General features: G+C 59.7%; 3 protein-coding genes across 8 annotated transcripts; 1 reads left to right on the top strand and 2 right to left on the bottom strand.

Annotated features, from left to right (window-relative positions):
- Positions 1-17: 17 nt before the first annotated feature.
- Positions 18-11,844, bottom strand: PCBP4 (poly(rC) binding protein 4). 2 transcript variants are annotated; one of them, XM_034998570.1, is made up of 15 exons: positions 11,819-11,844; positions 11,314-11,351; positions 9,948-10,056; positions 3,764-3,904; positions 3,596-3,619; positions 3,455-3,487; positions 3,110-3,226; positions 2,760-2,891; positions 2,466-2,594; positions 2,146-2,220; positions 1,940-1,984; positions 1,799-1,862; positions 1,618-1,670; positions 1,360-1,529; positions 18-911 (listed from the first exon to the last, which is right to left on the bottom strand). In XM_034998570.1, exons 4-15 carry the CDS (start codon positions 3,842-3,844, stop codon positions 623-625), a joined length of 1,212 nt encoding a protein of 403 aa, XP_034854461.1. In that variant the 5' UTR covers positions 3,845-3,904; positions 9,948-10,056; positions 11,314-11,351; positions 11,819-11,844; the 3' UTR covers positions 18-622. The 2 variants fall into 2 exon arrangements, with proteins under 2 accessions (XP_034854461.1, XP_034854460.1); XM_034998569.1 differs by lacking the exons at positions 11,314-11,351; positions 11,819-11,844 and having other exon boundaries at positions 9,948-10,138.
- On the bottom strand, positions 11,129-15,344 carry ABHD14B (abhydrolase domain containing 14B). The gene is made up of 4 exons (XM_034998572.1): positions 15,244-15,344; positions 14,083-14,318; positions 12,619-12,860; positions 11,129-12,232 (listed from the first exon to the last, which is right to left on the bottom strand). The coding sequence occupies exons 2-4, from the start codon at positions 14,291-14,293 to the stop codon at positions 12,053-12,055; spliced, it is 633 nt and encodes a 210-aa protein (XP_034854463.1). The 5' UTR covers positions 14,294-14,318; positions 15,244-15,344; the 3' UTR covers positions 11,129-12,052.
- LOC118006024 (aminoacylase-1) lies at positions 15,005-27,838 on the top strand. 5 transcript variants are annotated; one of them, XM_034998564.1, is made up of 18 exons: positions 15,005-15,093; positions 18,642-18,853; positions 19,031-19,146; positions 20,272-20,507; positions 23,236-23,347; positions 24,008-24,072; positions 24,144-24,248; positions 24,598-24,692; positions 24,987-25,063; positions 25,157-25,246; positions 25,344-25,400; positions 25,733-25,806; positions 25,892-25,941; positions 26,056-26,200; positions 26,302-26,370; positions 27,222-27,301; positions 27,439-27,499; positions 27,586-27,838. In XM_034998564.1, exons 2-18 carry the CDS (start codon positions 18,660-18,662, stop codon positions 27,748-27,750), a joined length of 1,791 nt encoding a protein of 596 aa, XP_034854455.1. In that variant the 5' UTR covers positions 15,005-15,093; positions 18,642-18,659; the 3' UTR covers positions 27,751-27,838. The 5 variants fall into 5 exon arrangements, with proteins under 5 accessions (XP_034854455.1, XP_034854458.1, XP_034854459.1 ...); XM_034998563.1 differs by lacking the exon at positions 15,005-15,093 and adding an exon at positions 16,286-16,410; XM_034998567.1 differs by lacking the exons at positions 18,642-18,853; positions 19,031-19,146; positions 20,272-20,507.
- Positions 27,839-27,984: the final 146 nt, after the last annotated feature.

Here is a 27,984-nt window from a genome sequence, read left to right as displayed (position 1 = left end):
CCACAATGTTTCACAGCTTCCTGGTCTCTGAGAATATTTATTCAAAAACAGGGATTGAAAAAACTGTACAGAGTGTCTGCTGCTGAGAATTCGGCCCCTGCCTCCATGCCACTCCCCCAGCTGCCCAGCAGGGTCCCCTCTTTGGGTTGCCCTCTGCCAAGCCCAGCCAGTCCATTCCAGTCAAAAGGGTATCAGTGGAAGCAGCGGGAATCTGCAGGGAGGTGGGGAGAGAAGCATGGCCCCCAGCCACCCCCCAGCCCTTCTCCCTGATCCCCATGGGGGGGGGAGGCAGTAGGCTGCAAAGCCCTAAGGGATGGGGAGTACATGAGTGACCCTCTGAAGTGGGGGCACTAAGGATGCTCCCTGCATCCAAGCATAGAGCTAGAGGGGGTGGAGCCCCCTACCCTGGGGCAGCTGCAGCTCCCAGTCCCTGGGCCAGAAACTGCTCCCACTCCGAGAGGAGGAACTCCCACAGACCCGGGTTGGGGGGGGGGTGCATCCATGCGTCTGGGCATTAGTGGCGTTTGGGAGCCCAGGGTGGAGCCTCCTTGGGCAGGTAGGGTGCAGAGGCAGCCCCCTACCGGTGGTCCTGCCTGCCCCTGCGCCTGTGCCTCAGCCGGCCTCAGTAGGGGGAGAATTTCTGCCGCTCAGCTTTCTTGCTCCCATTGGCTGCTGCCATCTTGGCAGTGTAGGCTGCCAAACCCGGCGGCGGCCCTGGGGAGGCAGGTGGTAGGGCCAAGAAGGGCACAGGCTTGAGGCCGATGAAGTTGGAGAGGGAGATGGCATAGGGTGTACCCAGCAGGCCTGGGGGAGCTGTGGGCAGGGCCGTCAGGGGCGGCGAGAAGGGGGCAGGCAGGTCTGTGGGGGCCGAGCCGGGCGTCCCCCCAGAGGTAGACTTGGCCGTTTCTAGACTGGAGAGAGGGATATGGGGGGAGATGAAGGGAACGGTGCAGGTAAGACAAGGGGAAGTGAGGGCAAATATGGGGAGGGGAGATTAGATGAAAGAGAGGAATCGAGAATAATGACATGAGGTGGATATTGGGGAGAGGATGGGAATGGCAGAAGAGTGGGGATAAACAGGGGAAGAATAGATAAGCAGGTATAGTACTCGGTGAGGGGAGATACAGGGAGGCCGAAACCCGGGGGAAAGAGACAGGGAAGGGATAAGGGAAAAGAGGACACAAGGGATGGATGTGGAGGGGAAGATGGGGCCCCATGGAGTGAGTAAGGCAGGGTTCGGGAAGGCAGAGGACACACCCAGACAGAGACAGAGAAGGGAGATCAGCTCTCCCCACCCCAAGTGTGCCTTTCACAGGCACGTAAGCCCTGTGACCTGGGCCACCCCCACCCCACACTCACCAGGCAGTGATGAGGTACTGGGCCAGGGCGATGGAGACAGGGGAACCAGTGATGGTCACGTGCCTCTCGCCAGCACCTTCTGCTTGGTTCCCAATCTTGATATGTGCCCCTGACATCTGCCGAATCTCACTGATCTTGCTGCCCTGGCGCCCGATCACACAGCCAATCAGCTGCAGGGAGAGTGGAATTCAACCCTGGGCCAGGCCCAGACCCCAGGAAGCACCCCCCCACCCTCAAACCACCCCATCCTCCGCTCACGTCATTGGGAACCAAGAACTCCTGTGAGCTGGTCTGCGTGCCAGGATCCAGTCCTGGGAAGGAGGAGAAGAGGAATTGGACATGGTTCCGGGCCTTTCCTGCCTCCCCATGTACATTCCAGGGGGGTGCTGCCTGGCCCCCCAGGGGTGTCGCCCCTGCCTCCTTCTGCAGGGTCTCTCACCTGGCACCATGCTGGGGGAGGCGAAGGGGACCGTGTGGCCTGAAAGCTGCTGGAGCTTGGTGACCTGTGCCAAAGAAGAGGGGTCAGAAGTCAGAGGAGGCCTGGTTTTAGGAAGGGGTCCCTGGGGCTATGGTCACTCACCTCGGCAGGGGTCACAGCCCCATACTGACCCTGGACAGAAAAACCCTGTGGGGACAAAGTGGGGGGAAAGGGGGCTACTGTGACAAGTCAGAGCAATTTGGCCAGTCCTCCCCCCTGCCAGCCCCCAAGTCCTTCTTCCATCCGTCCCCCATCTCAACCCCCCTTCTCCAGGAATGCTTTTTAGCCCTCCTACTGTTTCACCTCACCTGGTTGGCAGAGAGAAGGACGGTACCTAAGGAGAGGCTCGGATGATATGGGATAGTAGCTCCTTTAGGTGGGGACTGGAAGGCACAAGTGGGGGAGGCTCTATCAGACCCCTCTAGGCCCCTCTGACCTCCCCAAGGGCCCTGTGTTCCCAAGGCCCTCCCTATGACCCCCAGGTAAATGCATCCGAGCATCCAGAGCTCCCCGTCCATCCCTGTGGCCCTGCCCTGCCTCCACCTGGTGCCACATGCATAGGGTTAGGGGGCCTGACAAGGAGGCCCAGGGCCCATCCCCATCCCTTCTCCCTGCACCAAGGCATCACCTCCAGGATAACAGCGCAGATCTGGCGCACACACAGGATGATGGCATCAGGCACCCCGGACACGGTGACAGCACGCTCTGTAGAGTTGGGGAGCAGGTCTCCGGCTACCTGCACCTGGGCACCCGTGGTCTGCAAGCAGAGAACAGGGGCCACTTCTGGCTGCCCTCATAACCCAGACTAGAGCTGCCCAGACTCCAAGCTCTCCAGGGGGACAGGAAGCCATAAGCCCAGGTCCCCTCTCTAAAGTGAAGGGTAGGTAGGACTCCCTGCGGGTGATATCCCCCTTCTCCTCACCTCTCGAATCTCCTTGATCTTGGTGCCGGCCTTCCCAATCAGTGAGCCACACTGGCTTGCAGGGATGACGAGGCGCAGGGTCACCGGGGGCCTGGAGACATTTCCACCATTTGCAGGAGCAGCGCAAAGGTCCTGGGCAGGAAGACCGTGGTTTGGCTGTGCATGCGCCTGCTGCTCCCCCACCCCTGGGAGCACCTTGCTGCTGGGGTTTGAAGGAAAGAAGCCCTCCCCAGGTCCTACCCTAATGAAAGAACCCTGCCTCGCCAGGCTTGGCCTTCCTTGCCACCTGCAGCCACTGTGTGGAGTCAGAGCCCTGTTCCCCCGGCCTCCCAGCCCAGCCAGCCACGGACCTCATCCAGCTTGAAGGCAATCATGGAGACCGCATGGAAGACAGCAGCTGTAGACCCGGTGATGGTGGTGATGCGCTCAGGGCAGGAGCCCTCAGAGATGGTGATCCGGGCACTGCTCTGCGGGGACACACAAGGCCGGGCAGTGGGGCTCCTTCTCCACTTCCTTGCCAGGAACCTGTCTGCCTACCCACCCACCAGGCCCCAGCCCACCGCCAGAAACAGCTACCTTCCAAGGGCACTCATTGGTCATCCCAAATGGTGGGGTTCAGGGAAAAGGTGGGGCAGGGATCTCCCCTCCCCTCCAAACCAGATGCCCTGGGCAGCTCTCCCAAACTCCATCCTCACCTGCTCCCGGATTCGCTTTACAGTCTCTCCTTTCTGTGGGACAAAAAATATGGAATGGCTCTTAGCCTGAGCCGTCACTACCTCCTGACCTGGCCTGAGGCCTCAGGTTGAGGTCCACACAGAACAGAACTGGGCACCTACCTTCCCAATTATGCTGCCAACCTCCTGCAAACAAGACAAGAGTGGAGTCAGGGGGGACCAATGCCCCAGGCCCAGCCCGTCCACCAGGACAGGGGAGCTAACAGAGACAGGACACAGGAGCTCAAACTCCTGGCCGGCCACACCAGACCGTGCCCCCCACCCACTCACCTTCCCATGCATCAGCATCCGCAGTGTGAGGGTGATGCTGAGCTCCGGCTCCTCCTCCAGCCCCGCGTCTGAGCCACTCATCCTGTCAAGCGGGGCTGGGGCCACAGCGGCCTAGGAGTGCGCCCACGGTGCCTGGCGGCTCTGGCGGGGGCAGCAAAAGGGGGATTAGAGGGGAGCTCCCGTCTCTTTTGGGTCCCCTGCCCTTACATGGGGACCTCAGAGTCAGACTGACCAAATTCCCACAGAAGAGAGACAGCGTAGACCCCCAGTTTCAAGTGCCACACTGATGGGTACGCTTGTGTGCCACTCACTTGCTGTGTGACCCTGGACAGCTCATTTCACCCACCGGAGCCTCCGCTTCCCCATCGGTAAGAAGAGAGTACCAGGTCCTACCCCCAAAGAGTTATGAGAATTAGAATGAGCTAAGCACATATGTGGTAGGCAGCCAGTCTCCATGGACATCTTTCCCTTTCCCGCGTACATTAGAAGAATTAACCAGGAGACCTATGGGAGTCCAGGGAAGGGGAGCCTCCTCTCTGGCCTCTTAGAAGAGGGGACCCCTGGGGATTGGGCCTTGAAAGTGTGGTTAAGGTTGAAAAGTTACTTCAAATGAGAAGCACTTGCATTCAGGGACCAGAGCCTCCCCACCCCCACACCCCCCGCCCTACGCTGCTGACGAGAGCATGGGGTTGCAGCTGGAGCGGAGGCTGGAGCAGCCATGGGGAGCCGTGGGGAGGCCTCAAAAGGAGGGTAGCAGTGAAAATAGCAAGGGTCCTCTTGCCCCAGCCTTCCCCCTGCCTGGCAAAGGCTTGTGGGGATGGGGCGGCACATGGGCTGGGAGCCCCATGTCCAGAGGTCACTAAAGCAGAGGCTCCCTGCAGACAGCTCTGAGCAGTGTTCATTCAGCACGTGGGGCGAGGGGGGTGGTGTCGGGAGACCAGCAGTCTGCTCTCCTGTGTGCTGCGGAGGTAAGAAGTGGCCACATTCCCAGCCTGGAACGCTTTCTACTGTACCAGAAACAAGTCACTGGGCCCCCAGTCTCAATTTCCTCACCTATAAAATGGGAGAGAATGCTTCCCCTAGGGACTGGGTGATGGGTAAGAAAGGGATTTGGGGGCTGGGAAATGTCAAGGCCGTTAACTGACAGAGGAAGGAGGAGCCAGAGATTAGCTTCTGGGATTAGCCCGGCCGCCAGCCAGCCCTCCCTACCCGACCCCTTTTCATGCCCCAATTTAATCCTGAACCTTAATCCTGCTTGGAAATCCCTCTCCTCCAGCGGCTGTCTCCCACCAAGGCTCAGCTTTGATGGGGAGCTAACTGGGGGGACCAGAACCCAAGAAGGAAAATGGAGTGGGACCAACTGGTGCCAAAACTAAGCGAAGGCCAAGCCCTAATCCTGCAAATTCCTTCTGCCCAGGAGGGTGTGGGAGCCAAGGATGTGTGTGCCTGCCTAGAGCACTCTGGAGACCTCTGGGCACCTTCTTCCTCAGCCCCCTGCCCTATCCTGAAATGAAGGTGAAGGGCATGGAGCACTGTCCAATCCCCTCTTTGGAAGCCCCTTGCTAGCCACAGCTTGGGCATGGAGTAGGAAGGGGGTGCTCCCGGGCTGGCCTTCTCAGGAAGCCCAAGGAAGCCACTGTATGGCATGAAGCCTGCTCCTTCATCTGTACCATTGGGTGACAACGCTGTCCCCTCAAGCCCTCAGTAACTTGTATCCCCAGCACGTGCTCCTCCCTCTGCTTGAATTCTGCCCGTAGGCTCTCCAGAGGTCAGAGGTCAACAGTGGACACAGGCACTGTGCTCTCTGAGCATCCTGGCCAGCCTCATGCTGGCTGCCCTTGCTAACATTCCCCAGCTGCGTGCACTTCCTCCAGCAAAGCACTTGTGGTGACGTGCTTAGTTCTGTCTGCCTGGACAGCCAAGCCTGGGAGCCCCTTAGAGCAGGAGCCAAGGCGGCCACCTTCTCCTTGTGTCCCCAGAGCTCAGGCCAGAGCCGGATTGGAGAAGGTGCTCAGAACCTAATGGTTAGCTGAACAGATGAATTCACCAAACAGAAGGGAACCTGATGCCAACAGACGGTCTATAACCTGCCCAAGGTCATAGAGAGGTGGGGAATGGTGGGGCCAGCATGGTCGTACCTGCTAGCATGGGGCTCTCTATCACAGGCCCTGTCGGCCTCCCCTTTCTGGCTGTCTGGCTGCGTCTGTCAGTCCTCTTCCTGGAGGGAGTTTCTTCAAAGGTGGGGAGCAGGCTTTAGTAGCTCCGGAGACCCCTGCCTGGCTAGTACATGTGGGTCATGTTTGGAAAGGACTGATAACTTGTCCAAAGCCACGGTCTTAAACTCCAGAATATTCTGAGGCTCAGGGAGTCCTCTGGAGTGGTCCCCATACCATTGCCACATCACCTTGGGGGTCATAAGGCTTGAGGGGAAAAGGGCAAAGGGGCTCGAATGTGGCCAGAACTAGAGTTCCTGCCCTGAAAAAGATACCTGGGTCTGCAGCAGAGTCCACTGCCCCAAATTTCATGGGTGACCTTGGCCAGGGCTTCACCTGACCCAGACCTCAGTTTACCCACCTGTGCTATATGTGTATGTGTGGGACTGGAGGGGGCGGTGCTAGTGCTGGTCTCTCTGTGTGAGGGACCCTCAAGATCTCTCCTGTTTTTAGGCGAGAACAGCAGTTCCTGACACAGGGCTCCCGAATTATTCTCCTAGGGGCCCTAAGAACAAGCAGCCCTGTTTGGCATGCTGGCTCCCCTTCTACCCTCACCAGAGTTCTCAGGGAATCATTTGCTGGTGGGCCCTGGGTCCCTGCTGGGCCACCCACACGGCAGCCACACGTCATGCCACACTGACCTCCAGCTCACCTCTGGGGGTGCCCAGCCCCCTCTGGTCAGCAGGGCTCCCTGGCAGAACATACCAAGCTCAGACCAGGCCTCTGCCTCTGACCTCGGGTGTTCCCTCCTGCTCCCCAAGCCCCCTTCCCAGACCCAGTGCCCACTCCTTCTGTCCCTGGCTTCCTGCCACTCAGGCTGGAGGGGGCGGGGGGGGGCGGTGACAGCTGTGTAAGCGATGGCGGCTGCCCCTTCCTGCCCCTCCCCCCCAGCTGTCTCTCTCTCATGACAGCTGCCCAATCAAAGGGCCGGGGGCTTAGCCAGCTCCCCCCCACATGCAGGGATCAAGTGTCCACCCTGGCTTTGTTCTGGAGCAAGAACAATCCGGGGGAGGGGAGGGCTCCTGGGGCCAGGCAACTCAAGTGGACTGGCCCGCCCCTTGGGGGATTCCCTTGGCTCTGTTAGCCAGTGTCTGGACCAACCAGAGCTTATAGACCCACCGGGGCGGGGGGGGGGGGGGGGGGGGGGGGGGGGGCAGTCTCCAAGTTCATCCCCCACCTCATATCCCCTGACATCCCCCTCAGCACCATCAGGCTCCAGCCTAGCAGCCTCCTACTCCTAATCCAAAAGCAGCCATGCTGGCCACACCCAGTGATGCTGGGGAATGGCTCAGGACATCAGACGAAGCAGGGTGTGGCAGGAGGTGGACACTGGACTTGGGGAGATCAGCAGTGAGGGATCCTGACTCCCTTGCCTGTTCCCTTCTCTGGGTATGCTCCCCCTTCCTGATTACCCAGGCCTCCACAGGAAATGCCCTAGTATCCTCTGACCCGTGCAACTAGCCTCTCAGCCTTACAGCCTCCCAGGATGGCCATTCATACCACCTCTTGGGAGAGTCGGGGGAGGAGAGGCCTTCAGGGGAGCAGCGTGAGGTCCATGAATTCCACCCTCTGGTTTCCTGGCCCAAGGCTGTCCTGTAGACTCAGAGCTAAGCAGCAAAGGGAAGCTCTCACAAGTTGGCTGGTGCCAGAAATGCCACAGCCTCCTTAGAGCATCATTTGGCAACCCCCTCAAGAGTCCTCACAGCCAAGGGAAACTGAGGCAGGCCCAGGCCAGACTGGGCTCCAAGAGAAAGGACACAACTTCTTGGTACAGCCCCACCCACTGGATGGTACCCATCCTCTCACTGCTTCACCCAAATTGAGAAAGGTCTCTAGCTTCCATTTTCCATGCTGGAGACTGGCTCATTCTGCTGCTCAACAGCCATCTTTGGCTCCCTAGTACCCAAGGAATAAAGCTTGATCACCACAGACAGGCAGTCAAGGCCCTTTATGATCTGGCCCCTGTCAGCTTTTCTTGTCTCATCTCCACTCCTTCCCCCCCCTACACACCAGGCTGCAAAACATGCCTAGTACCTCCAGGCCTCTGGGCCTTTGCCCAGGCTGATCCCAGCTTGAAATGCCCATCCTCACTCTGTCAAAATCCTTCTCAAATGCCACCTCCTCTGTGAAGTCCTCCCCAACCTTCCAAGTCAAATATAATCACTCAGGCCTCTGTGCCCCAACTCAGCTCAAAGGAGCCCTAATGGGCATTTTCAAGCCTATCTTTCTACTACCCAGGAGGGTAGGAGTTCCTTCAGGAGGGCAGGAGCCAGGACCAGGCTCCATGTGCAGGGAGAAGGGCCTAGAGGCATTAGGGACCAGAGATGGGGCTGAGGATGGGGTCCCAGAGAAGCAGTGAGGATGGGGTGAGAAGATCCAGGGCACAGGGGACCAGCCACATGGGAGAGCCAGGATCTACCTGGACAGAATTCCCAGTTCCCATTCCTCAGCACCCTCAGCCTCTCCTCCTGCTGTTTCTTTGGGTCTAGGGGATTAGTGCTGTCCTTTGAGACTCCTAGGGGCCCGGAATGGGTTTCCCCATGTGGAAGCGAGGCTGGAAGAAGAGCTGGGGAGTGGCATAGGTTTCACAAAGTCAGAACCCAAGGCCCAGAGAGGGAGGCGCTTGTTTATAAGGCTACATGAAAGGCAACTGGCAGAGCTGGGAGAACCAGGGGTCCACCTGTGCCGCTCAGAGCTCTTTCCTCAAGAGGTCAATGCCACCGGGCAATGGTGATGGAGGCTGGAGGGGGGCAGGGATGGGAGTAGGGAGGGTGGATAGAGCCTGTCTGGGGACACAGGGCGGGGCAAAGCCAGCCTCCCTGTGGCCTGGGCCTGCCAGGGTGTGTGGGCCGCCTGCTCCCAGCCCCCCACCCTGAGCATGCAAGAAGAACAATCCCCTTGTGTTTGGGCAGCCTGAGCCTGCATGCTGATGAAGGCTGGGGGGTGGGGGCTGGGATGGGGGTGCTTTGGAGGTTGACGGGGTTCCAGGGCCCAGAGGGAGTAGGGGACCTTCAGATGGGAAAAGGATAGGGTCGCAGGTGCCGGCCCTGAAGCAATGAGGGTAACCTCAAGAAAGAGTGAAGGCTGGAGCTAAGATTTAAGCTCCTGGAGAGTCCCTAGGGTCTAAGAGCTCTTTGTAGGAGAAGGAGGGCCCCTAGGGACACATGCCCTGTTGGTCCAGCATGAAGGTAAACATTGTGGGTTTGGTGGGGACCAAGAGCCCACATTCTGGGAGGAGGAAATGCAGCTGGCCCTGGGTGCATCCCCTTGAAGACCACTCCCCAGGGTGCTGGAGCCGGGCGGAGCACTGGGTGCCACAGGTCTCAAGATGGCGGGCCTGGGACAGGGGAGTGAGGAGGTGGGCATCTCCCTCTCCTGGCCAGGCAGGCATGAGGGCCAGGCTGAAGTGAATATCCAGACACCCCTTGCCCCCCAGGACTTCAGCTAGAAGCTAGGTCAGAGCTGAGGGGCTTAAGAGCCACAGAGCATGAGGGACCACTCTGAGCCCCCAACTGTCATCTCCACACACCCCTGGTCTGGAGGTCTGTCTGCCTCCCCACCCCCCCTCCCCCCCAACCAAGGACTGCAGAGAATGGGAAGGGGTGTGTGCTGAGCCAGGAACTGCAGGGGAATGGCAGATGGGGATAGACATGGAGCAGAACCAGAACCCAAGGCAGGAGGTCGAGAGAAGAGCGGGTCCAAAGAACAGAAACAGCAGGTGGGATGTGGGCCTCAAATCTGGGGTCTCGGGTCCAGGAAGGCCCTCCCTGGTGCTGGGGGCTCCTCTGGCAGAGCAGCGCCCCCAACCTGTGCAGGCCTGGGTCCGTGTGGGACAGGGAAGCGTGTTCCTCTCAGTCTCCCAGTCTCCCAACCCGGGACCCTGGCCTGTAGACTCCGGCGCGGGCTCCCCGCCCCCCGGCCGAACCCCCAAACTTCGCGGCCCGCGGTGCCCCGCCCGGCCCGCACCCTACCTCGCTGGGGCTGTCCTGCGGCGGCGGCGGCGGCGGCGCGGCGGCTGGGCCGCTCAGTCCCACATTGTCCCCGGGAGAGGCGGCCGCTCACAACTGCGAGTGACATCAGCTGCGAACAATGAGGGGTTTGACAGGCGCGGAGCCCGGCCGGCCCGGAGCCCGGCTCCGCGCCCCCCCCCACCCCCCGGCCCGCCCGGCCCGGCCCCTCCCCGCCCCCTCCCCGGATCCGATTACAGCGCGGCGGGCCCGCCCCAGCCGCCCCAGTGCCGCAGCCGCCCGCCCCGCCCCGCGCGCCGCGGTGCGCCCCGAGCGGCGGCCGCTTCCGGGAGGGCTGGGGCGACCCTCCCTCGGCGGCTCGTCCCGGCGCCGGGAGCGGGGGCCGGAGGGAGGGGGGTCGCGCCGCGAGCGCCAGCCCAGCCGCGCTCCCCCCGCGCCTCGCCGGGCCCCGAGCCCCTGCGCTCTCTGCCCGCCAGGGCCGCTTGCCCGGCGCCTCCGCCGAGCCCCCCGCTCCACCCCAGTCCCCGCGCTGCCCGGCCCCGGCTCGGATCTCTCGGAGCGCGGCCTTCGACCCTCCGCCCGGCCCGGTTCCCGGCTCTCCTCGCTTCTGCGCCATCCATCCCCGCGCTGGGCTTTCGTCCACCAAGACCCGCGCCCCTCAGCCACCCACAGCTTCCGCGAGGCCCGGCCCTTGTCCGCCCCGGACAGGTTACCGGACCGGCTGGAGGAGGGGCCTGAGAGCGGTGTGATCCCGTGCACCCCGCCCCGCCATTCCCCCCAAAGCTACCCCCAGAATGCCTTTTTGGGGCTAGGGTCGCAAGGGCCGCGGCGCAGTTGTGTACTCTGCTAGAGAATGGGAGGAGTTGGACGGTCCCCAAGCCCTCTCCTTCCCCCACCGTACCCCCTGGGGAGCCGATCTACCTCCCCCCCTCCCCCCCGCCCCGTAATCGGCTCAGCCTGGTCCCACTGACCTCCACCTCCCCCCACAGCTGAGTCTCTTGGCACCTGGGTGTGTGTGTGTGGGTGGGGAGGGGAATCCAATCTCCCTTCCCCTCCATCTGGCCGGGTGGACAAAGGGCAGGGGGACCATCTGGTCCCGCCAGGGTGGGGGAAGGGCCCACAGTGCCGGTCCCCAGGGGGCGGGGGGAGGGGCGGCGCTCCAGAGACAGTGAGAGCCTGCGGGGTCTAATTGCATCACTTTATTTCACCGACCTCCACTCGCCAGTCTCTGTCTCCCCAACCCCCAAACCTCAGAGCAGGAAACAAGCTTGGCTGAGCAGATCCAGGCCTAATAACCTGGGGAGGTGTGGAGCACGCAGAAAGAGGGGGAAAAGCAGGGAGATCGGAGGTTCCAAAGGGTGGCCCTCACCTTTTGGGTGGCAATTCTGGTCTGGGGCCAGCTGCAACCTGTGGGTGAATGGAGTTCAGGGCTGGCCACTCCTAAACCTGGCAGAGGGCCTCCTGCAAGGGCTGGCCCCTAGGGTCCCCACCTCCCTGGACAGTGGGGTTCTGCATGGTTGGGAGGGTGCATGTGCCCATGTGAATGCTTGTGTGAGAGCGCAAGAATGCATGTGTGTGAATGCATGCAATGCAAAGCTGTAGGGGACTGTGCATGTCAGTCCAGAGTTGTCCGTACCTGTGTGGTTGCTCCCAAGTGAAGGGTCACATCTGGGAACATGGATGGCTCTAAATGTGTAAGCATGCATGTGGGCATGGATGTATCTGTGGTCTAAGAAGCAGGAGTAGGAGGTGTGAGTGCCCTGGAGGGCAGCTGAAGGAAAAGGCTGGAGGCAGGCTGGGGAGGCTGCACAGGGCAGAGTAAGGGGTGGGAGCGGACAGGAAAGCTTATAGGAGAAGCTCATCTAATGGATTACCCTCCACCAGATTACGTCTCTTGCTTCCTGAGGTTTTTCCTCTTGATTTCACCTCCTTAGTCTGTCACTGCAAGAGAAAGAGGAAGAGGAAAAGACAGACCCCAGAGACAAGAACCCAGATAGACAGAGACACACCTGTTGCATGTACCTGATGAGCAGGAACCCATGGAGGGAGGAAGGAGACAGAGAGAGCCCAAGGCAGGCCAGCAGCCACCCCATCAGCAGGGCTGGGTCTCATGCTAGCCCCTGCAGGAAATCCAACAGCCCTGTGTGCCACTCCTCAGGTTTGTCGAGGTAGCAGGGGTGCCCTGCCCCCTCCATGACCAACACCCGGTGGTTGGGCAGCTGCTTCAGGTGCTCAAAGCTGGTCAGACCCATGGGGTCCTGGTCTCCATATACTATAAGAGTTGAGGTCTAGAGAAACGAAAGGGAAACAGTAAACAGGGATCTGCCACACCAGCCCCAACCTCCTAGAGGTCAGGTCTAGCCCCACCACCACTTCAGTCTCTCCCTGGGGCCACCCCAAATGAGGGGGAGAGACAAGCTGGCCCAGTGGGTGATCGAAGAGGCCCCAGCTCCTGAGGGACAGAGGCATGGATTTTGGTCTGCCCCAGCACATGGTTTAGCGCGGGCCAAGGCACGGTAATCTGCTGCTAAGTAAACCAACAGGGCAGCGTTTGGTGGTTTAGCTCCCCCCAGAAGCCACCCCTTGGTTACCCTGCCCTGAGTTGAGGAAAGGCCCCAGGATGGACGCTTTCTTGCCCGTGGCAGGGGCATCTCAGCCTCCCACACAGGGATACCTTCACACTGGCATAGTCCGCAGCACTGATCTTGTCAGTGCAGATGGGGGCCACTGGCACATAGCCCCGGAGCTGGGAGCCAGGGGCCGTGAGGAAGGGCAGGGAGTACATGCCACTCAACGATGGGCTGATCACAACTGGAGAGCCCAGGTCCAACGCATCCACCACAGCTGCCAGGAAGCTGCTGGGGACCAGCTCCCCGATAGGGGCAGGGGCTGCTGCTTCCTTGGAGCGCCCCAGGCCTGCAGGGATTCAGGTGTGAGAAAGACAAGGGCATTGAGTGGGAAAATGGAAGAGACAGTCCCTTCCTCCAGGAAGCCCTCCTAGCTCAATCTCCCTGTGCCAGGTTCCAGCAGCACACAGCGTGCCTAAGTTTATTCCTACAGCAGCCTAGATCTGTCATCTCTTTGGCAAGCATGAGGCATTTCCCTCTATGTCTGTGCCCATCTCTCCCAGCCGTAGAGTGTCCTGGAAAGGATCAGGCTCTGAAGTCCAACACAGCTGGGGCCAAGTCTCAATTTTCCACTTAACTATCTGCATGACCTTAGGAAAGTCTCCTCACCCCTCTCTCAGCTGCTCAGTTTCCCCATCTGTTAAAGGAGACAAAAAAGTATCTGCCATTTCAGATTGTGGTGAAAATTAAGTGAATTAACTGCGTAAGAGGCACCTGTTCCAGGGCTGGCAAGGTGGACAGTGGCCGAGGAGCTGGCTCTGCACATGTACCTCCCCTCCAATTAGTCAGGCCCCACCTTCCCCCAAAAGATCAAGACCTTCACCTGGAAGATCAGTCCAACCCACTGTCCGAACCAATCCCATCTGGGCCTGGAGGCCCACACTTGGGCACTGAAACCATGTCAGCCATGGCCTGTGAGGGGTAGCAGGTCAGTTACAGGGTCATACTTGGCTCCATGGGCTGGGGCCTATCAGTCTGAGCTGGGGCTGCCCCTCCCCTACTCCAGAACCCAGTTCAGGGCTTTGTACCTGGGATCATGACTGGGGGCTCAGCCACCCACCAGGCCCCGCCCCGCCCCCACATGTGTCAGGAGACTCAGTCTCACTCTTTCGGGCTTCCCGCAGAGCCTATGGTTATGGCTCTGTCAAAAGATTTTAATTCCCCTTGGCTGAGCACCGAGTCTTAGGTGTTGGGTACTGGCCACATATGCACGTAATATCAGTCCATTCTCACTAGAGCCAACCCCCGAAATCTGTACCTCCCATCACAGATGAGGAAACAGAGGCTCAGAGGCACTGAGACACTGCCCTGGGCAACCTGGTTAGAAGCAGCTGGACAGTGTCCAGACCACATCCAGATCGAGACCAGAGAAACTGGAAGGCCCTTGCCAAGGGCACTGCACCCTGTCAAGCTGGGGGGGCCTAGCCTGGCTAGGTCCTCCCAGTGCCCCAGTGCCCAGTCCCCCAGTGAGGCCCCCACAACCCTGGTCCGGAAGCCTGCGCCGGAAGTACCTGGCAGGTCCATGGCCACAGCCCGGTAGCCAGCCTGAGCCAGCCTGTGCAGCGTGCCCAGGTTCTGCCAGGTCTCGGAGGAGAAGCGGATTCCGTGCAACAGCAGAACTGAGAAGCAGGCAGCCTGCCCACCGCCTGGCCGAGCCTCTCGGAAGAAGAGGCTCTGGCCCTGCACCTGGATGGTGCCCTCGTGAAGCTCCACTCCTGCCATCCCTGCCGCTGTACTGGTGAAGCACCTGTGGTTCAAGGCCAGACTGATAAGGAGCCACAGAACCCCCTGCCCAGATGGGACGGAGAGGCTGCCACAGAGAGGGCAGGGGTCCCTCCGGGAGCAGCAAGGAGGCCTCCAGGAGGCTACCAGAACTCTCCACGTGCTTTCAGATGAGGAAGGCAGAGGAGTTATTTATGCCTCTGCCACTCAACTGTGTGGCATTGGGCCTCAGTTTCCTCTTCTGGAATAAGGGGCAACAAAACCTACCTCAAGAATTAATGCGTTAAAAAAAAAAAAAAGAATGGACAAGTGAGGGTGCCTGCCCTTAGAACTCAATACATGCAGCTCCCATTATGATTATTGTCCTCACTGTTAATTCTTCTTTTCTACAAATGGGGATAATACAATGGTACTCAGCTCCTAGGTGGCGGATGCGATTAAATGAGCTCACGCACGTACCACGCTGGACACCGCTCCCAGCACACAGTGAGCATAATAAGCGCTCAGTCGACAGTAAGCAGCTCTTTTGCTTATCGACCTCTTTCTCTTCAAGGCACTGTTACAGTTTGTAGGTTGGCCCCGCAGGCCGGAGGGGGTCGGGGTTGGAGTTAAAAACCCATTTTCCGGAGGCGGAAGCCGGAACGCAGAGCTGGGAAAGGCTTTGGAGTTCCGGCCCGCAAGGAATGCGGAGTACCCAGCGCGCTGCCCGCTGGGCCCCAACGCTCTGACGCACGGTCATCGGCGCCGCGGCGGCTCGCTCGGTCCCCTCCGCAGACTTCGGTTCTGGCTCGCTGGGCCCGGTAAGGCGCACGCGGAAAGTGGGGGCGGGGGGGCCAGACCCGAGGAGGGGACCTGGGGAGCCGAGATGGGAAGGGGAGGGACTTGGGCTGGGTGGGGGTGGGATCTCACTGGACAGAAGACGAGAGGGTCTGGGGGCGCAGGGCCGGTACCTGGGGAGCTGCGTAGGCTTGCGCAGATAAGAGGCAGGCGAGTGCTGGCGGCGACTGGGGCCGGGGCGGGGAAGCGGGGAAGTGGCCCGGCCGAGGGCGGAGACCAGGCCGTGCTACGGGACGCCCTCTTGTGGCCACAAGCCGTCGCAGGGCCGGTCGCTGCCGCTAGATCGTTCTTGTCACAGCGGCCTCGGTTTCCCCGAGCCCCTCGGCCCCATGTGCTCCAAGCACCCGGCAGGGTGCGGCCGCAGCAGCCTGCCCCAGATGCACATGATGCGGCTTGCGGAGAAGGGTTCGTAGGGTCTCATCCCCGCTGCTCCCTCCTCCTCCCCACCCTGCCCAGGCCCAGGGTTGTGCGCAGGCACGCGGTGAAGCCAGACAACTTTGAGTGCGAGGTTCTGCCCAAGTCCAGCCAGGTGACCTCGACCGTTTTCACAGCGTCTCCGAGCCTATTTCCTGGCCTGTAGAATGGGTGTGATGTTGCCTATTTGGCAGGGTGTCTATAACGGAGTGAGTCCTGCGTGCCCTGCGCTGCCTTCCTGTACCCGGCCTGGCTGCCACGCCTGGCCTTGGCCACACATCGCCGACCAGGATAGGTGCCATAAGGAGCAGTGAAAGAGTCACAGGCCACCCTGGGCTGTGACCGAGTGTGTGCGCCTGTGTATTTGTAGGGGTTGGGGAAGCGGTTGGACTGAGACCTGGAGTTGCCAAGTGACAATAATATCTGACATTAAACAGCGACGCCTCCTCTCCAGACACTGTGCTAAGGCTTGACCCATCTTTTGTGGTCCTTAAGACAATCCTGATCCTTAACCCTCTGTACAGACGAGGGACTGACCCACCGTAGAGATGGTCTGGCGGGGAGAAGCCGGTGGCTCTCCCCTGGCCCTCGGGCTGAGAACAATCCGGAAAATCTGGATAGTGGGCCGGGCCTACGTGCTTTCGGGCGCCGCCTGGAGTCCCCCCTGCGTGGGTTTAGGAGGCGCGGGGCCTGCGACTGCGGACTGCGCAAGCGCGCCTCCTTGGCTGCGCGCCCCGCCGCCTGGTCCCCGCAGCAGCCTGCAGAGCGGCGGAGGCAGCGCAATGGTCGCGGCGCTGTTTGGCTGCTGGTTCCGCGTGGGCGGGGCCCGCCCTGGGGTGTCCGGCCCGGTCATCCCAGTCGGCCCGGTGAGTGTCCCCGGGGAGTGAAGACTGCAGGGTGCCCGGGGGCGGGCCATCCTGGCTCCGCCCCTTGCCCCGGAGCCCTGGGGCAGAGTCCTGCCAGAGTGGCAGGCGCGAGTGTGCCTGTGTTGGTGTGTGGTGTGTGCGCTCCGGCGTTTGCGTGCGTTCTGCGGGATCTGGATGTGTGTCGATGTGGTGTTTGTCTGTTTCTACGCGCCTCCGTTGAGGGGGAGGTGTCGGTCTGTCTGTACGCTTGTGTCTGTATGCTGTGTGCGTTTCTGTGTACATGTGATTTTGAGGGTGTGTATCTACCTGTGCGTGTGTATTTCTGAGGCTATGTGTGTCTGTTTGCCTGTACGTGTGTGTTTTAGGATTGTGTATATGACTGTGTGCTGGAAATTTGAGGGTCAGCATGATTTTGAAAGCGTGTATGTGTCTGTCCGTCTGCCTTCCTGATGGCTGACTGTGTGCCTGATTTTGAGGGTACGTATTTCAAGGGATCCATTGCTCACAGGCCAAGCAGGGCTGCCTGTACCCGCCGTGCCAGGAATAGCTTGTGCAAAAGAAAAGTATGTGGGGACAAGATTCGATGTTTGTGTGCACGTGTGTACACCTGTGTGTCATTGTCCACACGTATGCCAAGGACCTAAGTTGGGTACAGCTTCCCTGACCGCACGCCTTTTCTCGTATCTGTAGCCAATGCTGGGTTGCTGGCTTGCTGCCCACCACCATGGTCTAGTGCACCAGCTGCCTAGGTTGCCAAGGCAACGGCCAAAGTCCCGCCTCTCCCTTGCAGCAGGCTCCCCACAAGGAAGAGGTCCGCAGGGATTCTTCCACTGTTGGGAGCCTAGGCTCATGCCCAGTGGGAGGTTGCTGTTCATGGTCAGAAGGAAGAGAAGAGCGGCCTCTTCCTCCCTTCAGCTCCTGGCTCTCCATCAGCATCAGAGGGGCTGCCACCACCCACCCACCCCAGGACTGGGAGCCTGGGGGTGGGGGCTTGGGAAACATCCCCAAAGCTCCCAGGAGAGGAGGGTGGTGCCCAATATGGGTTTCCAGCTGGGCCAGCACCCAGTTGGCACTCCATAAAGATGTGTTTGCTGGAATCTGAGAATAAGGCAGGTGTACTCATTCTAGGCCCAAGAAATGATCACAGGACAGCCCTGGGTCAAGTCCACAGTATTCCTGAAATATCACAGGAAACTTGAGAGGGCTGATGCAAAGTGATCCTTTCCCCCATTTTACTGACAAGCTGAAGACACACAGCCAGGAAGTGGCAAAGCAGAATCTCAAAGCCAGGGCTAACTGGGTCCTGGGTCCTGATGTCTGTTGTCTGGACAGGCAAAGGACCCAGACTGCAGGAGTCGGTGAAGCAGGTCATGAAGCTGAGAGCGTGGGGGGAGCATTCATCTCTCCAGCCTCCATTTCTAGGTGTACCATGCCCCTCCCTGGCCCCATTCATTCCCCTCAGCCTTTCTCCATCCCAGATACTCTCCATGAGCCCTCCTCCCACTTAATATCAGCTGAGATAGAGCATTGAATATTTCCATCAATTGGAAAACACATTCTGATTTAAGCACTATTACATGCAATGTGATTTAAAAAGAAGAACCATTTCCAAACATGCTGTCAGTGGGATGGGGCTTTATACATAGTCTTTCACTTTTGATGCTTCTCACTACTCTCCACCAGCAAGGCTCCGGTTCGTCCCTCACCTCCCAGCCCCATGGTTTCTTCCTTGGCAAGCTCAGCGTAGCCTGGTGATTAGCAGCCCAGCTCTGGGTTCAAATCCCAGTTCCTTTACTTGCTATTCTGCATTTTGGGCAAAAGAATTTACCTCTCTGAGCCTGTTTCCTCATCTGCAAGAGAACTATATTCGTATCTGCTCCCCAGTGTTCCTGTGTGGATTCGTGAGCCCTCGTATGTGAAGGGTCAAACACAGGGTCTGGCTCTCATAAGCACCTGATGAACGGAAGTGGTTTTAGCTGGCACAATGATGAGCATGCTGTCTCCAGGGACATCTCAGACGCTCCTTCTCAGGCTGCAGGGTATCTGAGCCCCCACCCCAGCATGCGTGGAGCAGTGGATGTGAACCATCAGACCCCTGCTCAGAGCAGGAGAAAGGGCAAGGGCTGAGCTGTTCCTCTGCTGGGGGCTTCTGGGGGTGGGGCTTGGGGATGGGGTCCAGGGGACCTGGTGGGGACACAGCCCCAGCCTCTTCTTCCTCTCCTCTCCTCCAGACTGTGGTACAGACCTCCATGAGCCGGTCCCAGGTAGCCCTGCTGGGCCTGGGCCTGCTGCTCATGCTGCTACTGTACGTGGGGCTGCCAGGCCCCCCTGAGCAGACCTCCTGGCTCTGGGGAGGCCCCAATGTCACAGTCCTGGCTGGTCTCACCCCTGGCAACTCCCCCATCTTTTACCGCGAGGTGCTGCCACTCCACCGGGCACGCAGGTGGGTGCTGACCTCAGGGCGTAGTGGAAGGCCTGGGTCCAAGGGGAGTCCCTGTGTGGGACCCCAGCTCAACTCAGGGTGCTCAGGGCCTGGGAGGGCAGTGGGAGAAGCCTAGAAAGAAAGAATGGCGGGCCACTTCCAGACCCCGAGGACACACACTCCCCTGTGTGCCCACAGGGTGGAGGTGGTGCTACTCCACGGAAAGGCCTTTAACTCCCACACGTGGGAGCAGCTGGGCACACTGCAGCTGCTGGCGCAGAGGGGCTACCGGGCCCTGGCCCTTGACCTCCCAGGTGAGAGCCCCCACTCCGGGGTCTAGGGAGGCAACATCCAGCAGGTACAAGGGGCAGCTTCCCAGGGGAGGACTTGGAGGGGCAGAAAACCCTTAAGGTATGGCTGGGTTGGGGGGTGGGGATTGGACCGCAATGTCTGGACAAGCCGTGGTAGGTCGCAACACAAGATGGCAATACTAAAAGGTCTGTGTCTTTATTTTCTGCCTTGAAAACTAGAATGTGGACCGTTGCATGTCACAGAGCAAATAGAAACGTGACTCACTTCACAAGTGCTTGCACGGAGAGATCTCAGTGGACATTTTATGACAAACTAGGTAGCTTTTCGGTTTTGTAGCTATGCAAATTATTTATGCTATCATTCTTGTCTTTAAAAATCAAGCAAGAGTGACGCCCTCAGAGACCCATGCCACATTTCTCTCCCAGCAGTTTGGGGGTGTCCGACCCCCTCGGGGCATTTCCGTATATAGAAAGACAGACAATATGCAGGATTGTGTGGTGAGGTTAGAAACATGACTGGTGTCCTGTCTGCTTAGCAGATCTCTCTGCAGCTTGGTTTTTCTCCCCCTACACCACATCTCATAGAGCGGGCCAGTCAATATGAATCTCCCTCTCTGTACTGTGTGCTCTCAGAAGGATGGACAGGTTTGATCTGCCCATTCCTTCACTGATGGATATGTAAGTTGAGTTTTCAGCATCTGTGGAAATGCTTGGGACATGAAGCTGAAGCAACCTTGGACATGTTTCTTTGAGCGTGGAGGCAATAATTTCTGTAGGGTAGCTACCAAGGATAATTGATGGGTCAAAGGATGCACATTTTTAAATGTTGACAAATATTACCTTACCCTCCAAAAATGCCACGTGGATTTATACTCCCATCAGTCATGGATGAAAGTGCCCATTTCCCCACATCTTCCCCAACACTGCATATTGTCAGTCTTTTTAGTTTTGCCACTCTAATGAATGAAAGATGCTTTTCTAGCAGACCTATCCCATTGCAAAAAAGAGCTGCTGGGAAGTTTGGGGGTAGCGCTGCCATGTGCCTCTGCCATTTCCCCCACTGTGGTGGGCAGGAAGTCCTGGGTTCCTTTCCAGCCTCCCTCAGCTGGCGCCTCCTGCTGTTCCCAGGTTTTGGGAACTCGGCACCTTCCAAGGAGGCAAGCACAGAGGCAGGGCGGGCGGAGCTGCTGGAGCGAGTGCTGCGAGACCTGGAGGTGCACAATGCCGTATTGGTGAGCCCCTCTCTGAGTGGCCACTACGCCCTGCCCTTCTTGATCCGAGGCCACCACCAGCTGCGTGGATTTGTGCCCATTGCACCCGCCTCCACGCAGAACTACACCCAGGAACAATTCTGGGCCGTGAAGGTACTGGAAGGAGGGTTTCCAAAGGTCCGGCTTCCTATCCCTGGCTCGAGTCATGGGGGGAAAGGACTCAGGTCTCACTTGGAGGACACATGGCCTCATCTGGATAGAAAGAGATGGGGTGTTTGGGAAAGATTCCCTAAGGAGGTAGCTAGAGGGTCAGTCCCCGTCAGACCCCAGGATCACAGCCCCTTGCCTTGCCCTGCAGACCCCGACTCTCATCCTGTATGGGGAGCTGGACCGTATCCTGGCTCGGGAGTCGCTGCGGCAGCTCCGCCACCTGCCCAACCACTCTGTGGTGAAGCTGCGTGATGCAGGCCACGCCTGCTACCTCCACAAGCCGCAAGACTTCCACCTTGTCCTCCTTGCCTTCCTTGACCACCTGCCTTGAGTTCACCCACTGACCAGGCCCCAGGCCTGGCCTGAGCTTGGAGAGTCTGGACCAGTGCCCCACCAGGGAGGCAGCCCCTGGGATTGGAGGGTGGAGGCCAGAGGGCCAGGCCCAGTCGGGACCTCTCATTTCATCTCACAGGCACAATAAAAAAACACATTTTTGTCATGCCCGGGGAGTGTCAGGTCCTGTTTCCTGGCGTTGCAGCAGGTGGGGTAGGAGTGAGTGGCAAGTTCGGGGCTGCTTTGGGGCTGGGAGCTGGAGGGAGGCTTCAGCAGCCTGGGATGGTCTACTGCCTAGCTGGCTGCCCTCACCATTCTGTGACTTAGTTTCCTCACCTGTAAAATGGGCATGATGGTAATACCTGGCTCAAAATGTGGTTTTAGAATTGACTCAGTCTGGGTAAATGGAGCACTTGGCCTCACAGGGCTTGAGGGGGGTCAGGGCGAGCAGGTGTTACTACTGCTGTGTGACCCTGGGGTTGGTGGGAAATCCAGGGTCTGGCAGTTGAGCCAGTGAGTCAGGAATGCAGGACCTATGGCCTAAGGGATCAGGATGTGTAGGGACGGAAGTGGTTATGTGACTTAACAATTAACATAGCATTGGCGCTGAACTGCCAAGCCTGCTTGCCCCTGGGTATGTGTGGGTCAGCAAGCAGATCAGACTTAAACCCCAGGAGGGTTGGACGGACCCCCCTTCCCCTCCCCTCCCCTCCCCTCCCAGCCTGCCTCCTCTGGGCACAGAGGTTGAAGTTTTCAGCTCTGCCTCTTCCCACGCCGACTCAGCCCCTGTAGCGGGGGGCAGAACTGGCCGAGAGTACAAAGCACAACCAGGCACACAAGTGGGCAGCTACAACCGTGTGCAGCCTGGGGGTGGCCAGTGGGACACCTGTGCCTCTTTATCCCCCCTCTCCGGTGGCTGCGGGAGAGCCAGGGAGCCTGGCGCAGGGTCAGCCAAGAGTATGCCACATGTGTGCTTTTGTGCCATCCCCCCCTCTGACACGGTCATACAGCCTCACGGTGACCTTCACCGTGTCATCCTCTGTCACGCAGACGCTGCCACACCCGGCCACCATCTCACACTCGTATTGTCACACACGCGGTCATACACGCTGATACGCACTGTTGGATTAGCTCCCACAGCGGCACATTTGCTCGATCTCACACGAAGTCACCATGTGCCCCTCTGCCCATTTATCCTCCGCTCCTGGCACGTGTCCAGGCGTCCGCTCTGACACCAATCTGTGCCCCGCCAGCGACAGAATCCTGTGGGTACATGGACCAGCCAGCCTCCTAGAACTTGCAGTCTGAGGGGACAGATATTGACCAATAACCTCTCCACACGGGGGGCTGAGGCGGTCAGGGAGGACCTCCCTGAGGAGCTGAGACACGGAAAGGGGAGAAGTCAGAGACTCGCGGGAGGGGGTGGGGGAGCAGGCAGGGGCCAGCTCTGGCAGGACTTTGCAGCGCTGTACCCCAAGAGTGAAGGGCGCCCGAGGGGGCAGACGCAGCCTCTCGTGTCAAGGGTCTGCTCTCCTCTCTTCCCGCGCAATCTGGAGGTTGCAGGAGGTAGAGCCCTCCGGGGGCGGGACCACCCGGAGCTCGCCGCCCAGGCCTGTGGGGCGGGGCCTGAGGGGCGGGGGCGGGGCCGGCCGCCGGGGCGGAGCAGGCGGCGGCGGTGGCGGCGCCCGAGAGGGATCCCGTAACCCGAGAGGAGGCTGGAACCTGGGGCGGGCGGAGACTCCCTCGCCGTCGCCGCCGCAGAGAGGATGGGTGGCTGGCCCTAACTCGCAGTCTTCGGCCCCGCCCCGCGATCCGGTCCGGCCACGTGGTGGGCGGACCGGGGCGGTTCTGAACCCTCGACCTCGCAGGACCCCGAGCCCCGGCCACAGTCCGGGGCGGGAGCTGAGAGGCAAGCGCGGGCCCAAGACCGGCGGAGAGCGAGGTGGGACCCCGGAGAGGGGTAAAGGGATCTGGGGCTACATGGCATAAAATCCGGGCAGTTGGGAGAATTTTTTTGAGGAGGGTAGGGAGAGTCAATGTCAGGGTTCAGACCCGGCTCAGCTACTCTCTAGCTGTCTCTGAACCTCTCAGCCTCAGCTTTCTCGTCTGGAAACTAGGCATAGACGCACGAACTTCCTGGGGCTCTTTGGCCGATTCAGTACGGAAATGTGTTGAAAGCGGCCAGCCCAGCCCCTGAAACAGAATGGGGGCTCCGAAACGGGGTGTCTTCTCCCTGTGGGACGTACGGGGAACCGCCCTGGGGAAGGGTCGTGGGTAGGTGGAGTCCACTGGGCCCTAGCGGCTGGGAGGGGTAGGTAGCCACTCGCTTTGCCCCTAGATCACCACGCGCAGCGCCATGGCCAGCGAAGGTCGCGAGGGCGAGCACCCGTCCGTGACACTCTTCCGCCAGTACCTGCGCATCCGCACCGTCCAGCCCAAGCCCGACTACGGTGAGAACGCGGCCGTTCCAGGGCCTGCGGTGGGGTCCCGGGGCGGGGACTGCTCTACACCAGACTCCCACCAAACGGGCACCTCCACGCCTCTAGCCATTCCCCAGGCCAGCCGACTGCTCAGCAGCCCCTCCAAGCTGTGTTGCACCCAGAGTTACTTCTGGTGGCTGGTTAAGGAACAACTTCACCTCACTGCCCCGGGGTTTGAGGAGGGGGAGGGGAGACCGGACAGCCTCAAGGAAGAAGCTCCAGAAGCCTACCCGGCAGGACAAAGACCACAGCCCTTAGGGAATCAACCTTGGTGGCTGGGAATGGTGGACATGGGTGCAGACCCCTGCCCTGATTTACCAGCTGGGAGACATCAGGTGAATCTCATGCCTCTGCGCCAGTTTTCCCATCCCTGAGGAAGAGAGCCATCACTCCTGTTTCTAACTATGGACTTTCCACCTGACCTTCCACAAAGGGTCACTGACTGGCCAGACAGAACATTCTTCCTTGGAGACAGAAATGCAGGTGTCCTCGAGCAATGTGGAATTGCACTGAGGAGGCAGCAGCCCCTCTCAGGGTCGGCCTCCCTCTCCGGATGTACCCCCAGCTCTGCCTGGGCCAGTGGGAGGGGTGGGTAGGCAGAAGCAGCCCCAAGACTCTCCGTGTCCCCAGGCGCTGCCGTGGCCTTCCTTGAGGAGAGAGCCCGCCAGCTGGGCCTGGGCTGTCAGAAAGTGGAGGTGAGCCTGGGGCCCGGCATGGGGAGGGGAGGTGGCCCCGGGGCACCTCCTCACCTCCTGGTCCTCTCCAGGTGGCACCTGGCCATGTGGTGACCATTCTGACGTGGCCAGGCACCAACCCCAGACTCTCCTCCATCTTACTCAACTCCCACACTGATGTGGTGCCTGTCTTCAAGGTGTGTGGGGCGCGGGAAGCGGCGCAGGCCTTGGGGTACGCAAAGATGATGCAGACCCCCCATTGGACCCCAGGGAGCCTCAGGGGCTTGTCCTGAAACTGACTCCCGATCTCTTAGGACACTACTCCGTTCAAGCAGCCTTTGCCCAGTGGTCCATTCTGTGCCCAGGGTGGGGGTGGAGGTGGGAGCAGAGATGAGGGATTGCAGTCAGCTGCCCTCTTCAGCCCTCTTCACCACCGCACTTGTCACCCCAACCCTAGGGTAGGCTTCTAGAGCAGGGCCACAGTTAAGCAGAGTAGCTTAATGACTAAATTTGGGGCTTGGGTCCCTCTTCTCCTCTCTGCCCCAGGAGCACTGGAGTCATGACCCCTTTGAGGCCTTCAAGGATGCTGAGGGTTACATCTACGCCAGGGGTGCCCAGGACATGAAGTGTGTCAGCATCCAGTGAGTGTCCTCCATCTCCTGTCCCCCACAATGTCCCTACTGGCCCACTGAATTGACCCAGGACCTGGGGTGGGTGTCATTGGAGAACCTCAAGGCCAAGGAACATCTCGACCCTTTATCTTGGACAGGAATTATCACCATTACATGGATAGGGAGAGTGAAGGACAGAGACTTCCCAGAGTCCCCTGCCAGGCTGTGGCAGAGCAGGCTGCAGGGGCCCATGGCTCCAGCCTGTCCGCCCAAGCATCTGGTGGCTCCCCCAGCCCTGGCTTACACCCTGTCATTGCCCCTCAGGTACCTGGAGGCTGTGAGGAGGCTGAAGGCTGAGGGCCACCATTTCCCCAGAACCATCCACATGACCTTTGTGCCAGGTAGGGGTGGCTTGGGGAGGGACACTTTCAGGGAGGAGGAGGATGTGGTGGCAGGGGCAGCTCCTTCATCTCATGTCCCTGCTGCTTTTACAGATGAGGAGGTTGGAGGTCACCAAGGCATGGAGCTGTTTGTGCAGCGGCCCGAGTTCCAGGCCCTGAGGGCTGGCTTCGCCCTGGATGAAGGTGAGCAGGGTGGCAGGCCCCTGAGCGGCGAGTAGGAGATATGGAGGCTGCTAGTGGCTGGGCCACTCTACCCTCTGAATCCCGTTTCCCTCCCCAGGCCTGGCCAACCCCACCGATGCCTTCACTGTCTTTTACAGTGAGCGGAGCCCCTGGTGTGAGTATGGGCTTGGAGGGGGGGTGTCACTGTGTGGTGGGGTGCTAGGCCAGAAGGGGCAGCCTACCAAGAGTCATGCAGCAGGTCAGGGCCTGAGTAGGCCTTGAACCCAGAGCCTCTGCCTCCCAGCCCCTTCCTACCCGGGCTTCTCCTTCCTGAGCTTCTGAGGGTAGCCCCCCATGGGCAGAAACCAGCTCTCCACCGTGCGTTCTAAGGGAGACCACCCTGCCAGAGGAGCTTGGGATGAGGCGAAGACTGGGGCCCACCCCCAGGCTGATCACTTTTCCAGCCCCTCCCATGCTGAAGACACCCCCTTCTCCCTCACCTCCCAGGGGTGCGGATCTCGAGCACCGGGAAGCCAGGCCACAGCTCATGCTTCATCGAGGACACAGCAGCGGAGAAGCTGGTGCGTGGCACACAGGGAGGGAGTTTGGGAATTCCCGGGGCTCTATCCTGGGGCCACTCTCACATCCCACCTCGCACTCTCCTAGCACAAGGTCGTGAGCTCAATCCTGGCTTTCCGGGAGAAGGAGAGGCAGAGGTGAGCCAGCCTGGGAAAGAGGATGGGGGTCTGGGCGGCCGGCCCTGCAAGAGAGAAGGGAGGCTCTTTATCTGTTGCTCCCCCTGCTGCCCCTACCCTGTCCCCCCACCGCAGGCTGCAGTCAAACCCCCAACTGAAGGCAGGGGCTGTGACCTCCGTGAACCTGACCAAGCTAGAGGGAGGCGTGGCCTATAACGTGGTACCTGCTACTCTGAGCGCCAGCTTTGACTTCCGTGTGGCACCGGATGTGGACCTGAAGGTGCCAGCTCCACCTGGGTTTGGAGCAGGGAGCCGGCTTCTCAGTCCTAGGCTGGAGGCTGAGGGAGAGCCTGAGAGGTCAGCTCATCTCCCTTCTCACAGGCTTTCGAGGAGCAGCTGCAGGGCTGGTGCCGGGCAGCTGGTGAGGGGGTCACCTTCGAGTTTGCTCAGGTATCAGCTGGGACCTACGGTTGGGAGCTGTGGGAGCAGGGGAGACTGGGCTTGCCGGGCGTGTGCCGCCGTGGCAGTGGGTGCTCGGTGTACCTGCATACGTCTGGGCGTTTCTTTGGCTACGAGGGACACATTTTATTCACCGACAGGCGTTCGTTGTGGAGGCCACTGTTGGGTGCCGGGGATACCGTAGGAGTAAAGTTCATGGCCTCATAGTCCTTACGGCATGAAGAGACAAATAGACCTGAATTAAACATTAATATATTACTTTTTTTTTTTTTAAAGATTTTATTCATTTATTTGAGACAGAGAGAATGAGAGACAGAGAGCATGAGAGGGAGGAGGGTCAGAGGGCGAAGCAGACTCCCCGCCGAGCAGGGAGCCCGATGCGGGACTCGATCCCGGGACTCCAGGATCATGACCTGAGCCGAAGGCAGTCGCTTAACCAACTGAGCCACCCGGGCGCCCCTAATATATTACTTTTATATAAGTATGAACACACTTGGTTCAGGAAAAGGTGGGACCCTGCACTCTGAGAACCTGTAACAAGTAGTTGGCCAGTCTGAGAGGTCTGGGAGAGCCATTTTGAGGAAGAGGCCTAGGATGTGAAAGCTGGACAGGAAGTAAGTAGATGAAGGGCAGGGCGAAGTCCCAGACCTGTGGCCTGTAAGGGACTGAAAGAGGGCCTGTGGCTGGACTGGCCAGCTGGCTATCTGGGTAGGTGGGTGGAAGTTGGGGTGGCGGGTGGGGGGAATGGGTGTGTGTCTATGCCAGGCACTGACAGGCCTGTGAAGAATAGGGCAAGCTGTCCAGGCCCTGTCTTGATCCTGCTATCCTTCCCCTCCTTCCAGAAGTGGACGGAGTCCCGAATGACATCAATTGATGACTCAGACCCCTGGTGGGCGGCATTTAGCGGGGCCTGCAAGGACATGTGAGCACACTGGCCCGCCTTTCTCTTCCCCTTTCCTCTCTCCTCCTACCTCCCGTCCATCCTCCTTCACCCTTTCCATGCTCCCCTTGCGCTCTCCCCTCCCTGCCTCCTCATTCACCAGGCTCTTGCCTCCGCAGGAACCTCACGCTGGAGCCAGAGATCTTCCCTGCTGCCACGGATAGCCGCTACCTCCGTGTGGTGAGGGGCTTGCAGTGGGTGGGCAGGGGGGTGGGCTGTCCTGGATGCTGGCTTTCCTCCTGATGGCTTCTCCTTGCCCCCTGCAGGCGGGGGTCCCCGCGCTGGGCTTCTCCCCCATGAACCGCACACATGTGCTGCTGCACGACCACGATGAGCGGTTGCACGAGGCCGTGTTCCTCCGTGGGGTTGACATATACACGCGGCTGCTGCCTGCCCTGGCCAGCGTGCCTGCCCTGCCCAGTGACGGCTGAGTCCCAGGAGCGTCCACCGGACCAGTGTCAAGGACCCCTCTGCCCCCCGCCCAACAATAAAGTCTGTGTGTGGACAGAGGCCAGTTCTCAAGTACTAAGAGCAGGGATTCTGTTCATGGAGTGGGGATTCTGTCATTTCTCTGGGGACATGCGATTCCCATCTCCATTTCAGATGAGAAAACTGAGCCTGGCTCTGGGTGCCTCCCCGCTGCCCCATCCTGCTCTGTGTCCCTC

This window comes from Mirounga leonina, unplaced genomic scaffold, assembly GCF_011800145.1.
Source record: "Mirounga leonina isolate KUSES-001 unplaced genomic scaffold, KU_Mleo_1.0 Mir_94, whole genome shotgun sequence".
NCBI lineage: Eukaryota > Metazoa > Chordata > Mammalia > Carnivora > Phocidae > Mirounga > Mirounga leonina.
The sequence above is the reverse complement of the archived record's forward strand: the minus strand, read 5'-3'. Positions and strand labels throughout refer to the sequence as shown.

Bases quoted from the DNA above. Each gene is read 5' to 3' on its own strand.
- LOC118006024 (XM_034998563.1), top strand. From the start codon at position 16,327: ATGGTCGCGGCGCTGTTTGGCTGCTGGTTCCGCGTGGGCGGGGCCCGC. The intron at 24,693-24,986 runs GTGAGTGTCCTC...ATTGCCCCTCAG, and splicing joins ATGAAGTGTGTCAGCATCCA to GTACCTGGAGGCTGTGAGGA. The intron at 25,401-25,732 runs GTGAGTATGGGC...CTCACCTCCCAG, and splicing joins CAGTGAGCGGAGCCCCTGGT to GGGTGCGGATCTCGAGCACC.
- PCBP4 (XM_034998570.1), bottom strand. From the start codon at position 3,844: ATGAGTGGCTCAGACGCGGGGCTGGAGGAGGAGCCGGAGCTCAGCATC. The intron at 2,892-3,109 runs GTCCGTGGCTGG...CTTCCTGCCCAG, and splicing joins TTGCCTTCAAGCTGGATGAG to GACCTTTGCGCTGCTCCTGC. The intron at 2,221-2,465 runs GTGATGCCTTGG...TGTGCCTTCCAG, and splicing joins TCTGCGCTGTTATCCTGGAG to TCCCCACCTAAAGGAGCTAC.
- ABHD14B (XM_034998572.1), bottom strand. From the start codon at position 14,293: ATGGCAGGAGTGGAGCTTCACGAGGGCACCATCCAGGTGCAGGGCCAG. The intron at 12,861-14,082 runs GTACTTCCGGCG...GAATCCCTGCAG, and splicing joins TGTGGCCATGGACCTGCCAG to GCCTGGGGCGCTCCAAGGAA. The intron at 12,233-12,618 runs GTATCCCTGTGT...TCGTTTCTCTAG, and splicing joins CGGACTATGCCAGTGTGAAG to ACCTCAACTCTTATAGTATA.